This window comes from Electrophorus electricus, chromosome 23, assembly GCF_041902795.1.
Source record: "Electrophorus electricus isolate QZ-2024a chromosome 23, ASM4190279v1, whole genome shotgun sequence".
In the NCBI taxonomy this organism is placed as follows: Eukaryota; Metazoa; Chordata; class Actinopteri; order Gymnotiformes; family Gymnotidae; genus Electrophorus; species Electrophorus electricus.
The window spans coordinates 12,651,705-12,665,861 of NC_137519.1; the positions used below are offsets into that span (position 1 = coordinate 12,651,705).

The 14,157-nt window shown below is 48.6% G+C and overlaps 1 protein-coding gene across 13 annotated transcripts in view; it reads right to left on the reverse strand.

Annotated features, from left to right (window-relative positions):
- The window catches only part of tjp1a (tight junction protein 1a), an 86,264-nt gene that overhangs the window by 22,957 nt on the left and 49,150 nt on the right, over positions 1–14,157 (reverse strand). For 12 of the 13 annotated variants that reach the window (XM_081706447.1, XM_081706444.1, XM_081706443.1 and 9 more), the window contains 5 exons: positions 3,731–3,787; positions 1,910–2,034; positions 1,712–1,814; positions 990–1,287; positions 265–368 (listed from right to left, as the gene is read on the reverse strand). In XM_081706447.1, the coding sequence (XP_081562573.1) occupies positions 265–368; positions 990–1,287; positions 1,712–1,814; positions 1,910–2,034; positions 3,731–3,787 (687 nt within the window). Of the gene's footprint in view, positions 1–264; positions 369–989; positions 1,288–1,711; positions 1,815–1,909; positions 2,035–3,730; positions 3,788–10,227; positions 10,253–14,157 lie in introns of those variants that run through there. The other variant, XM_081706451.1, reaches the window with a different exon arrangement.

A 14,157-nucleotide genomic window follows, 5' to 3' on the forward strand; every position in this document is an offset into this window, starting at 1 on the left:
CAGACCCTCGGGCACGTGGTGTATTTAGGACCTTCGCAGTTACAGGCATATTTCATTCCTTAAAACCAGAGTGAAACTTGGCTCCAAGACACTTTCACCTCCTTTTAAGCCACGCCCCAATTCCCAGCCACTCCCCTGGTTTCAGTTTACCACACCTGAAGCAGGCCGTGACGGAGGCCACGTTTCATTTTCACTTCCCTCTTTCCTATCTACAGTATGACCTGGCCCACGTCCATCTGCCGTCTTTCCCTCTGCCCACTGTACCTTTAACACCACGTCACCCTCCTGGATGTTTCCATCACGAGCTGCCAGGCTTGCCGGGGAGATGTCCTTCACAAAGATGTGGCTGGCCAATCGCAGGCCGTACTCTGTGAACGCAACGCACACACGCACTTGAGCACGCGCAGGCTGTGACTTCAATGCTTCTCTTAACTGGCCATAAACCACAATGAAAGAACAAATTACCAGCATACCTCATCTCCTATTACAATTAAACCACTAAGGCAAAGCATTCCAGTCATAGCTACACCTGTTTATCAACACCCATTTACCAACATCAACGTCAACATTAACATCAGCGTGTTTAAAACCCACTTAAACCCGCGCTTCATCTTGCAGAGCCGGTTTCAGAAGCAACTCTGCAGGTTTCATTGACTATTCTACGCACCTAAACAGTCTTGTTTCTAGTTTCCATATTTGTATGATGACTCTTCGTTTCCATGTGTATGTCTTTATAGGTCAGCTGATAATGTGGCTAATAACAACTGGAAAGACAACTGGAAGGACCCAGTTGGACATGCTATTTGAAAACTAGCATTTAGTGTGCAGTTTTGTCGCCCAACGTCTACATTTCAGTCCCTGTTTTTGGATGAACGTCCTCAATGCCAATAAGTGGCCTCTTGCTAGGCAGCTGTTAAGCTCCTGATCAACATCCTGTACAGTCGCCCAACGTTGTCCTGAACAAATGTCTTGTTCATTCTCCTGCCCACCTTCGCTTTTGCGAGACTTGACAAGCGTGACTTTGGCAGGGCGCTGGGACGCGGAGGTGACGGAGCGCCTGTCAGAGCGCGGCGAGGCGCTCCTCTCTCGGGAGGCGCTGCTGTGGTCGCGCCGGCCGGCACTGCCACTCCGCTCGTTCCGTCGGTTCGAGCCTCCGCTGGCGCCGCCAGCCCCTGCTCCCGGACCTTCGTACTCCTCTTCCTCGCTGTCCTCTTCGCGCTCCGACATCGTTTCCCGCTCACCGGGCCGAGCCACAGGGATCTGGACCTTCCGTTTCCGCCGGATCGTCTGGATTGGAGACAAGTTATTTGGCAAAGTGCTACGTCACACTGATTCCCTGATTTATTAAACTGGTAAGCACACAGCACAAAACGTTGATAAAATAGCCATTCATTTAAAACTTTATTGGTACAGCAAAAGACACGGTCACAAAACAGCGTTACAGAAATATGGGTCTAGACAATATTTGATGACAACAGCAAGGGATTCCCAGAAAGATAAAACATGTATATAATATAACCACAGACTAAAGTGCCTCAGACTCCCACCAGTTGGTTATCGATAAACTACTGACCTATAATGGTGCTCTTGATGATTAAATAAATTGTGCAATGATTACTTTGCTCTCCTCTCTCCTCCTGCATTACTATACAGTGCTGTACTCCCATAATTAAAATGCCGCGATTTATTTATTCATTTTTGAAAACCTCACAATTTTGGCGTTCTTGCCGCTCTTCCGGAGCTGCTGGACAGCGTAGGCGTGCTCCACGTTGTCCATGGAGACGGCATTGACCATCACCACCCGGTCATTCTCCCTGTTGCGCAAGGGTGGGCGAAGGATTTCACATGAGCCACATTCCATCAAACGGCAGCGCGGAAGGTGCGTGTGGGGCGTTGCACAAGGACTTACTGTAGAAGCCCTTCTGCTGGTCCTCCTTTCAGCACGTCCGAGATCACGATGGAGGTCTCTCCGCTCTGGAAGTGGGGGTTGTCTCGTCCTCCTGAGATGGCGATGCCGAACCCAAAGCCTGGTGCCTGCAGAGGCCCACAGACGCGTTTACCTCAGGAGGTCTCCCTGAGTGGACGCCTAACCCAGCACTGAGGTGACAAGCTGTACATGCCAGTGACAGTAGCTGTCTGTCTCACAGAGACAGGAACTCAGTTGGCCCTGGTTGCCAAGAACTATCAAAGACTAAAGCAGTATCACATCACACCACAGTCTGATTTACTGCACTCCCAATATACTACTAAATATACATCGGTTTCTTTCAGTTTTAGTGCTTTTGACTGTACCACTGTTTCTATATTGTGCAATTATTTAGCATTCTTTGTTATTTTGACTTCTGAGTCTCAGTCTGAAGCAACAGCACTTGCACCACAGTTCACACACACACACACACACACACACACACACACACACACACACACACACACACACACACACACACACACACACACACACACACACACACACACACACACACACACACACACACACAGTACAGTTAGTTCCTGTCACTGATTAACAGTCTCCCAGTTGGACAAGGCTGAGTAACACTGTGACTAAGACCATTACAAGCACAGGGTCAGAGAAAGAACATGGAGGTGATTGGATAGGAGAGGAAGTGACATCACAGCGCACCCATGTGTCTATTATACGGTACTGAACGTTAGTACTGTTCACACAGTGTTATCCGCACAATAAATAAACAAGGAGCCTAAGTACTGACCAGTGTCAGCAGACACAAACGGAAGCATTAATTATTGAAATCGGCATGGAATTTGCATATTGGCGTATCCCTAGATAACAGACGGTAGAAAGAAACATTAACAGAGCTCTCTTTCTCAGTCTCTCTCAAGCGCAAACACACCCCTTTATGGTCATCTCTGCCATATGTTACCCGTTCAAGTATGGTAATGAAGAAAACAACATCTCACTTTTTTATATATTTACAGTTTGTTAGCTCTCCAAACTAGACAAGAGCAATTCTCTATGGTGACATCACACATCCCACTGCTGAAGTGTGCAAAACAACTTCCTTGACCTGCCCACTGTTCTGAATGGGATGGCCTTCTCTGCCACAGTCTTGAGATGACCACTACAAGAGCTCTAACCAGGTTGTCTTCCTCCAACTATGTTATCTAGCCAAGACTGACAACATTGAGGCTAGCAATCAGTCAGTTTGATTCAGTCTCTAATCAGCCGCCTACCAGTAAACCAGCAATAGTCTATATGGCTACCTCTTATCCACCACTGAGCCTGTTCTTTAAGACCTCACTTCATAAGACCTGAGCTTCATCACTCGTAACAGCAAGTCTGCTGTTACTGCATCTGTGTGTTGGCAACAGTTTTGGAAATTCAGTTACTTTGCATTACTAACGTCTGAAAAGAACACATAACTGGTTTATTTCTTGTTTACATTGGTAAAACTGGGATTGTAATTATTTCTGTTCATGAAAGTATTTCTATCACTTCTAGCATGCCACATACAGGAAGAGGAGGAAGACGAGCTGAGGGGCCACTTCCTGTCATTTTGGGACTGGGGTGCTATTGTGGGCCCATCCATACACTTCCTGCAGCTGTCCAACCCACACCCACACCCACACCCACACCCACACACAATGAGAGCATGTGACAGAGAAGGAGACAAAAAATGAAGAGGGTTGGGCAGAAAAGACAAGATGACAAACACGTGTAAGGAAGTAAGGACTGAGGACACTGGACACTCACCCTATGAAGAGTCACTGTGTGCTGCTCCCATATGACTGTCTCCTCCATCACTGCACTCTGAAGGACACAAAGAAACGCAGGCTCAGTTTTGAAATGGGTCTGCAGGCTGCGCCTGTGCACGTGTGCCTGTGCACGTGCGCCTGTGCTGATCGGCCCACTTGTTAGTCAGCGAGAACGGTGACATACATTGCAGTTAGAAACAGTTGCAGGTAAGTCACTGGACGCCTAAAAGCATAAATGCGGCGTAGGAGAGCATTCTGGGAAGGTTCCGTGGCACGGCAAAGGCTGTAGACTCACCCGCCAGGTGCTACATGCAGCACAACCCTTACTATGGCCACGTTCACACGTCTGCCAAACGGAACCAGGAAACCCCAGCAGCAGACAGAGTAACGAACCAACCAAGACGTCTAGTTGATTTTGTTTCTGGCCCACACTGAACTCTTCGCCACCAGCTCCCACCCTTAACCCCAGCCTGATCATCACAGCCGCACAGCCGATCGGCGTCTGTCTCGTCTCCTCTACCAATCCCACAGTCCACTGTGATGAGCAGGTCCCCGTTAACAACCATCCCCTGCTCTCCAATCCACATTCCTCCTCACATTCTGGGCTCTTGCTGGCCGATGAAAGCGTACATTGGCTGTGCCAAAGATCAGCTGGGTTGGTACTGGCACAGACAGGGCCGTGATCAGCTGGGTTGGTACTGGCACAGACATGAAGAACACCTCTGCTCCTGCTTGATCATGTGAGGCAAATGAGCTCAGTCACTGGCTGGTGAACATGTAGAGCATCTGTGCCATGCCAGTACCCAACCAGGAGATGATGTAGCACAGGCCAGAAGACCCAGCCTTGACGGGTACCCACCTTGTTCCTTCCCTCTGAACGGAGCTCACCAGATGCTGCCACCCCAAACCCCCCCAACCCTCCCATACACAGCACTGCCCCACGTCTATAGTCAGTTCACAGGAGTGGATGTAGTGAACAGGTCGCTTCCTCCCGTTCCACATGCTGCGTCCCAGCACCATCGGTGCCGAGTGGTGCTTGCTGGAGCTCTCCATCACGTCTGACCTGAGCAGTACCACTGTGCATTGTTCAAGTGGAGCACTGACGGAAATGCAGCTCTTCGCTCTGCATTGTCACTTGGTTCATCTTCATTGTTTCTATCGCATTTTATTCTGGTGTGTGACTGGATGTAAAAGCTTCATTCACACGCCATAATAAAAGTCATTTTATCCCGGCACGTGACAACGTGAAAGCAGTGTGTGTTCATTGTAAAGCGACCATGGCTTCCTTGAAAGGCGCTATATAAATATAACGCCATGCATTCACTTATTAATTAATTAATTCATATTCCTATTGTATGCTTTTGTAAATGACTAAAAAATAAATATGTAAATATGACAAAAATGATTTCTATTGGTGATTTCCTGCTGGCCTTACAAGTTAGTCCATGATGAGGTCTAACTCATGTCCAGGAAAAAACGATCCTTTAAACTTGGAGCTTAAATGTAATTGCCTTGTAAATGTAGTTTATAGTGGAGGCCCAATGAGTGAAGCAAAATGTAAACAATTTTCTCAGCATCTGTGGCCCTTCTCACAATCTGTGAGTATGCAAGAGAGCCAGACAGCAGCTGCGTGTGTGTGTGTGTGTGTGTGTGTGTGTGTGTGTGTGTGTGTGTGTTGCTGTCGCCACACGAGGGAATGCATTTGTGAATGCATCTGCAGTAAAGGCTGGGAACATGTTCAGGAAAACCCAGGCAGAGTCCTGTTGCACCTCTGAGTTCAGTTTCTACATGCAACACCGATACAGCTGAAAGAAAACACGTATAAAGCTTTTTGAATGGTCTGCGTTTCTGCATGAATCACACATGAAAACGTGCTCAAGACGACCTCGTCGTATAGAGTCAGGTGGTCCAAACAATTCAGGTGTAAGCAGCAATAAACCCCCCAAACCACACACACATTGTTCAATAAGACTTTCTCAGCTGACCAAATGGAGATTTGACCAAAGCTGAAACCACAAATGATTCACCCCACCACCCATGGAAAAAACCAACACATTTAGGGTAGGGACTTGCACTTTCAATGGAATTTACACAGTTCTGCACTTTCAATGGAATTTACAGATTACAGAGTGTTTTTAGTATTGCGATACATGGAGAGATATGGAGAACAGGTTTCTTTGTCCAGCATCATATCAAATGACGTTAGAAAGATGTGAAAATAAAGAGAAATCTATAGAGATACTAAGCACTTCCAATTCACACTGAAAGGTGTATCCTGCTGGACGCTGAACTGTAGCAGGTCAAATGCAGGTCACATGACTATGTATGCATAGAGGCAGCTTCTCTGAAGTGCTCAATGAAACAGGGTCAGGGGTCAGAGACCCCAAACTCCTCAGCATTAAAACAGGCCGGCTACAGGCGTGGGGTGGCTCCCTGGCTGTCCTACTGGACCAGGTCAAAAAGGAGCACACAGTAACCAACTGTTGGCCCAGGGCCCTGGACTAGCTTTGGCCTCCGTGCGTGATACCCTGTGGTTTCATCCAGAGGCGTGTGGAGCTCTGTAACTGCATCCACACACGCATGCACACGCACAGACGTGACGCACTCGCACAGACCCTGATTCACAAAACCGATCCGAACGCCTGGAGGAGAACAAAACCCAAAACAAATTCTCACTTTTTGTAGGAAAACAAGCGGGGAACAAAGCCTCTGGAAAGGCAGCGGTTATCTAATAAGTCTGCACAAGCAACCCCGGACAATGGGCCCGTTTGTTCGCCTTTGTTCAGGCTCGGCCCGGGAGCAGGGCCGGGCGCAGGAGAACAAAGGCCAGGCGTGGGGAGTCCTGCTCCGAGCCAGGGCCTTGATCCGCCTCTGACGAGCCTCCGTTTGAGGCAGGCTACCGTGCTGGCCCCAGAGCCTGACAGCCAGGTGAACCCAAGAGGCTCTCAGGTGGTGGGTGGCTGGCGTCGCAGTTCTCAGGCTAACGGTACTGAGGGTGCGCGTGGGCTCTGTCAAGACTGGCATCACTCGATACTGATGGAGGGCTATCTGGTGGTCATTAACATGCTAGCTGTGTATTGGTTGCACTTCCTAACACTTCCTTGGCTTGATGAGTGAATTGGAAATGGAAGCTACCACTCATACACAGACACACACACAGGTGCTGGAACTCAATCTTATTTATGATTTAAGTTCTGGTTTGACAAGAAATGGAGGATGGGTGGGGGGTGCTCTCTACAGCTGTGTAAACAGAACTTTCAGGAACACAACAGTAACTCACTCTAATGCTCCCTCAGCCACATCAAGTGTGTGTAAACACACACACACACACACACACACACACACACACACACACACACACACACACACGGAGAGGGAGAGAGAGAGAGAGAGAGAGAGAGCGCGAGAGAGAGCGCATCCTTCTTAGGAAGCCTCATCTACTAAATATTAGCTGAAAGCTAATATACACCTTCTTTCTGAAGTGTAAACTGCTCTGTGTAAACAGCATACAGGCCAGTGCTGAGAGGTACAGCAGAGAGCTGAATGCGGCTATTCTACCTGCACCGCCGATCAATTATTCATGCTTAGGTCTGGCTGCCAGTAACACACACACGCACGCCCACACTCAGACACACTTGCTTGCTTCAAGGAGCCATAGTATAAAAAATCTGTTGCTGCACATCTATAGAAGCTCCTGTAAAGTGGAGAGGACTTTTTGAGCGAGGCGAGAAGCCCCAGAGGTCTTTGATCCGCTGGTCAGGTTTCACTGGTGCTACAGTCTGCTCTGCTTCCCATTGTTTCAGCTGAGGGGAAATGATTCAACATCCTCACTCCAGAACAAAACATGCCCATGTCTACATCACGGGTCCCCAACCGTCAGACCACCAACCTGCTCAAACTGAATTCCAGCCTTGAATCTCAAAAGTGCTTCGGTCGGTCTTTTGCAGACATCTCATCAAAGAGATGATGTCTGCTTCCTCAGTGCCATGGACACTGAAATGAGGCAGCAGCTGCAACTGCCTAGTTCTGCACACACTCCCAGGGATGACACTCCCGTGCGTGTAGACGGGTAGTGACCCGGGGAGGGTGTGACAGAACGCGTGCGTAGGCGGGTAGTGACCCGGGGAGGGTGTGATAGAACGTGTGTGCCAGGAGCTGGAGCAGCTGGTATTACTGTCACTGTGTCTGGAAACTCCTGAGTGCATGGGACAGGAAACACACACACACACACTGGGGCTCACCACAGGAAGGAGCTTTCCTGTTTGTGAAGAATTTTCAACTCTGAAACACAGAAGGAGCTCCCACCATTCTACAGCTAGCCAAAGAAGTTATCTTTGATAGAGGGGAAAACGTGGTCTTTATAGTCAGAAAATATACAAGAAAATAACGTAAACAAGAAAACAATAATAACGTAAACGAGTACAGGGTGTGCGTCTGAGCTTGGTTCGCGCATGTAAGCCAGCGCCATTATCCGTCTGGGTGACCCAGGGGTTCGGCAGAGCTCCAGTTGTACTATGGTACAAACATTACTGGCTTCGATGGGACAGGCTTCCGAGGACGCTGTCTGATCAGATATCGTCTGATCGGACACGATCTGATAGGACTGCAGCTCCATAGCAAGCGCCCCTTTTTCTGAAAGTCATGCAGGATGATGAGAGCCTGTATCAGTGGTACCCACGGCACAGACGCTCAGCGGAGACGCCTGGTGCAACCGCTGTACAAATACTGTGTGTGTGTGTGCTATAGCTGAAAAGCAGGGGACATGCATGTCATCTTAAAACAGCATCTCCCCTCCCCCACTGCACAGGTAAACCGGCGGCAGTCTACTCACAGGGTAGCAGCAGTTGGCGTGGGCGATAAGTCAAAAGCAGGGAGGTGATCCGCTCCATACACTCACCACGCTCTCCACCCTTTAAGCCAGTCTGCAGGGCGGGTGCGTGGAAAGCCAGCACGCGTGCGGGATTGTCCCGTCCCCCGTCCAGGACAGCACAGAGCCGTCATTAGAACAGCAGGCAGGGAGTCCACACGTCCCCGGGAAAGAGACGCTGCTCCGTGAGAAACTGGGAAGGAAGCTGCGAGGATGATGTCCCGTCTTCAGCGCGCAAACACAGGACACTGGGCACCCAGGAAAATCTCCTCAGTGCTCAAACGACACTGCTTCAAGGACGTGGGTGCGTGAGAGAGAGACAGACAGAGAGGGAGAGAGCGCGCAGTACCCCGTCTTCGTCTGACAGCAGTACGCAGCGCACTACTGCAACACCACCCTCCTCTGCACACCCACACCCTGCATCTACTGTCTCATCCACTACTGCATCAGCAGTCGATCCAATACCAGCAACTCCAACTGCAGTCAGGACTGCAGACCTGCAGCGAGCCTCCCGATGCATGCACACGTGTACACACGCGTGCATGCTCCTACGCACCGGGAACCATGCAGACTGGCATGTAATCCCATCGTTAAAGACCTTTAGTCCTTTACATGAGTGTATTTTGTGAACGATTTGAGCAATAAGGTCAAACAAATGCATGTACTCGATGTTATCAATTCAGTAAACAGTTCAGTCCCGCACGCCCGCCCTGCATTTGCTGTTTGTCCACTCAGCAAACATTACAGCAGAGTCATAGCAGGTTTGTGAGGAGATAGCATCTGCTAGCCCTCTGGGCCTCTCGCCTTTGCCATATACACCTTGAGCTTTGGAGCCAGCCTGGAATACTGAACATTTTATTTCCTTTTAAAAATAAATTCTCACACTTCACACAAACTGCTCCCAGCTCGTGACAGGCAAGGCAGGTGTGTATGTGCAGATTTCTTGACAATCTGTCTCATTCCCCAGGCAGCGACTAGAATGCAGTCTGTCTGAAAAAACTCTTCAAAGACCCCAGTGAGCTCACGGGCTGGTGGGCGGGCATCCCTAAGAGGGATGAGTCAAACATGCTAAATACTCAAGTGCATCTTAAATCTAAAATTAATCCTTTAAAGCTGGTATATATAAGCCAGGCATGTCCCCCTGCATTCCACGTGGTGAGATACAACACCCAGAAATGTTACTAGGGATAGTGCCTTAAACAGTTTTTTTTTTTCCCATGTAAACACACACACACACACACACACGTGGCTGACATTCCCCCACACTGCTTTCTTGTGAAATATTGCTAGAGAGGCGTGGAACTGTGCACAGCAGTGATGCACCACACACACAGCCAGCCAAACACTCACTTCCTCTCCCAGAAGCCTGAATTCTGTATGCTGGTGCTTCTTGGAATAATCACAGCTCACTAAGACTTCAGGGCTCCAAAACAAATACATCATCAACAATAAGATTTGACAGTCACTTACAGGAAAAGGGTAAGCCAAAGAGCAGGGTGGGGCAGGACTTTGGGTGTTTACTCTGCCCGGTCTGCGCGGGCTAATTAATGCCTCACATTTAATCAGGGCTTCTCACTGTGCTTCAAATCTCTACAGTTAAAAAAAATAAATAAAGCTGGAACACCGACCTGCTAGCATGACTGTTGTGTAAACAAGACAAGAGCCCACTAGACTGGCTCCATCTACAGGCTCACGCTTGGCTCATGCGGAGAAGAACTCCTCAGGCTACAGGGGGGACGCTCCCAGTTGCACCTCCTTTCACACACTGCACCACAATCCTGCCCTCTGCCAGTCAGACACGCTCCGATTCAACTCACTGTCGTGGTAGACGGACCAACGTCTGGGCTATCCTCAACTGCTCACAAAGCCTAAAAACATACAGACACACTTCTGAATGACACTTGGTCATTTCCACACATTTGTCAAGGCGTTCTACATTCGGTCGCATCACCACAGTCTGGTCCACCCTGATTATTCGCTGCCAGCTCTAGAGAGGACAGGCGACGTCACGGTGCAGGAGCAGACTTATGCTGAGGTGGAGTTCCTCCAGCGCCTCCGGCTAGGAGGCGGGGCGGACGCCTTCCTCCCATGCTGTCGTTGATAGTAAACGTGACCACGGAGACGCTTTCAGAGGAAGGTGTGGCCAGTGTGCAGCTGCACCGTCAGCTGTGACATTCTCGTATGCGCGCGCACGCAAGCACGCACGCAAGCACGCACGCAAGCACGCTTGCTGAGCGATCACATGATGTGGCTGAGAAGGATGCACACACAGAGGTGTGTATTCTAATAATGCTCACACGTATATGCACTGGGACTGTGAACTGTTTAACTAAGCAAGGAATAAAAGTCAGTAATAAAATCCCACATCTCACGGGGGAGACGTTTCTGAGCAGTTACGAAGCAGGCTGAGTGCCATTCACAATGAGCCATATAAAAACAAGCTTTTAGTAATGCTACAATATCCTTCTCTGAGCAGCAAATCTATCAGGGTGGCCTGAATAATTCGGATACTCAGGATATTCAGTCTCCACATTGATATTGAAATATTAATTCAATACTCTGAGACGCTTTCTTGTTCCTAGTAAAAAATAACTAAAGTATTTGCAAAAGGGGGCATAGATACCTTTCACTGATACTATATGGAAAACATAACACAAACACACATTTGCAGATGGTTTGGGTTACTGCATGATAGACTGTCAACGTGCCTCTGAGCACAAGATTTCCGCAAGATTCCCAAATGAGCATTCCAAGCCTGGAAAATAGTATCCGACTTTACCAGCCCTATAAACCTCCCTGCCGTCAAGACTTTGGTGCAGAAGGATGAACCGAACATGCTGACCACAGCTCCACAGCACACACTACAGTCCCTTCTTTTAGAAAAACTCTACAGGTTCATAGCCGGTTGCCATGCTGTGAACCAGATAAATGGCTGGAATGGCAGTTTTCAAATATCTCACACACACACACACACACACACACACACACACACACAGAGACACTTAAAAATGTAAAGCTCCAAACAAAGGGAATGGTCCATTTGGACTACAAAATCCTCAAAAAAACCCCAAAAAACCCAACAACAACCGTTTGAAAAGATCATCCACTAATTACAAGGCCTAAGCACTCCCGCTGTGACCTCCATCACTGCAGCCTGGCAGGAGTCTTTGTTTCACAAACCCGCAACACGGGCTCTGCTGGACGGAACAGTTAGGGGAATGAAAATACAAAACCTATAATCCTGGATTAAAAAGTTAATCTGCAGCGTGCATCTCTTCAAAGTCCAGGCAGCCTGAGAAAGCAGAGATGGACAGGGAAGGGCAAGCAACATGCATGCGAGCAAGACGCGAGCCGGAGCGCATAAGCACCAAGAAACGCTGCACTAGTTTAAATGAGTGATGGCATTAAGCAAACGATCATTCTGTTGCTTCTGTCACATTCCATCATCACGTCAAGTGTTTAAAGTCTTGAACTTTATTTAACCATTCCTCTGTACAAGCAAGCTAATATGTGTTTAGTTAAACATTTACAAAACAAAAAAGATTGCATTTCATTTTTGGCCACAAAAAACAGAACATGATCAGCTAATTAACTGCAAATATGCATCTTTCAAAATGAAATTCTGGCAAAAGGTGGCTGGGATCCATGATGGGAACCATCTAATGGCCCCTGGTTCCTGGGCTATGTCTCTCTCTGATGGCTCTCTGTACACTCAGGCAGAGTTAGTGTCTTTCTGGCAGCCCCAACAACAGAGTCATCCATACCAAAGTGCACATACAAGCATGTGCGTACACACACACACACACTCATTTGGAGTGCTGGCAGGTCAGTGGCGATAACCAGGCTCTGAGACTAACTGCGGTAGAGTACCTTTTAAATCAGAGCTGCAATGACCCAATGAGAAGCCAGAGATTTATCAGTCCAGCTGCACGCACACACACACACACACACACACACACACACACACACACACACACACACACACACACACACACACACACACACACACACACACACACACACACACACACACACACACACACACACACACACACACACACACACACGGCAGGAATGTGCTGATAAGCACCCAAGGCCCTGAGCTCTTTCTCTGATAACACAGGAAACAGGCTCCACTATGGAGCCACAGCTAAGCGAGCCCACTACACCTTCTACTATAAACCACATGGAATGGGACACTTTGTTTACTGCACGTTTGTTTTAGTACAACTGTGCTGCTATGGGCTTCAGAGATTTCATAGCAGGCTAGGTTAGGCTAAGCTAGCTATGCTGAGAGAACGCTTGAGACAGTGAGGTGAAACATTTCCCTTTCAGAAATTAATGACACCTGGGTAACCCAGTGGTGTCCTTCATCCACCAAATGCTGCTCTTGGCCCCTGAGTAGGGGACCGGCTAAGAGACAATAAGAATTGTTAATAATGCATTTGATTTCCAAAAAAAACCATAAGGATGATCTCTGAAATCTCTGTACTGGGCAAATACTCTACTGAAATTTGTATTCTGATATTTTAAGATCTCTGCTGGAAACTTTCAAAGATAAGCAACGATGTATAAAGCAGAGCGCGGAGTGGCAGAGGACACACCCCCCTCTGTGAGACCACATTAACGCCACACTGAAACAGGCTCCGACAGCATTCCCTCGTCAGAATTCCTCTCTCTCTCTCTCTCTCTCTCACACACACACACACACACACACACACACACACACACACACACACACACACACACACACACACACACACACACACACACACAAACAATTGAGCTTGAATGATGTTAAATGTACAACAATAGGTGCATTCAGTTGGGGGTCTGAGGGGCGAGAGAGAGAGATCCAGAGATCCACTTTCCTACTACGAGGACCCACAGTCGTGATTCCCACTTCATCCCTCCTACAGTTCTTGATCAAGTTCATCACCGTGCCCTTCCACATGGCATTCACGCACACCAACCCGATGCTGCACACAGCGAAGCGGGCCAGACCCCGGGCCCCGGGCCCTGGGCCAGCAGGAGCGGTGCCAGCGGGCCCGGCCAGGTCCGCTGAAAGGAATTCCCCGGCTTTCACACAGCACTGTGGCGCACAATGAGGCCGCATGGGCAGCCACGGAATTAATGAGCCATTCCTACGGGCGGCAGCATTCCCAGAGCTGGCACGCCGTCCAATTAGCAGCCAAGACCACTGCAATAATCTCTAATACATACATAACGGGGAAATGATGTAATCCAGTGACGGGCAAAAATGACCTTTACCATTTTAAGTGCAGTGCCTACAACACCCCTAAATGTTGATACCCCTAAATGTTGATACTGTAGAGGACAACAAGGGAACTATTATTAACTATTAACTACACTGAGGCAGTGTGTTCTGAACCAAGGTAAATCAGCTAGAGTGTTAAGGGAAAGGAAATTAATGATCACTGCCTTCATCAGTGGCGCTAAAACGACTCGTTTGGAGAGTCAGCGTGTTCTGGCAAGTTCTCAGAAACGAGCCGAACGTAGACTTCCCGGGTCTTCTCTACTGCCCTGGCTCTAGGGTA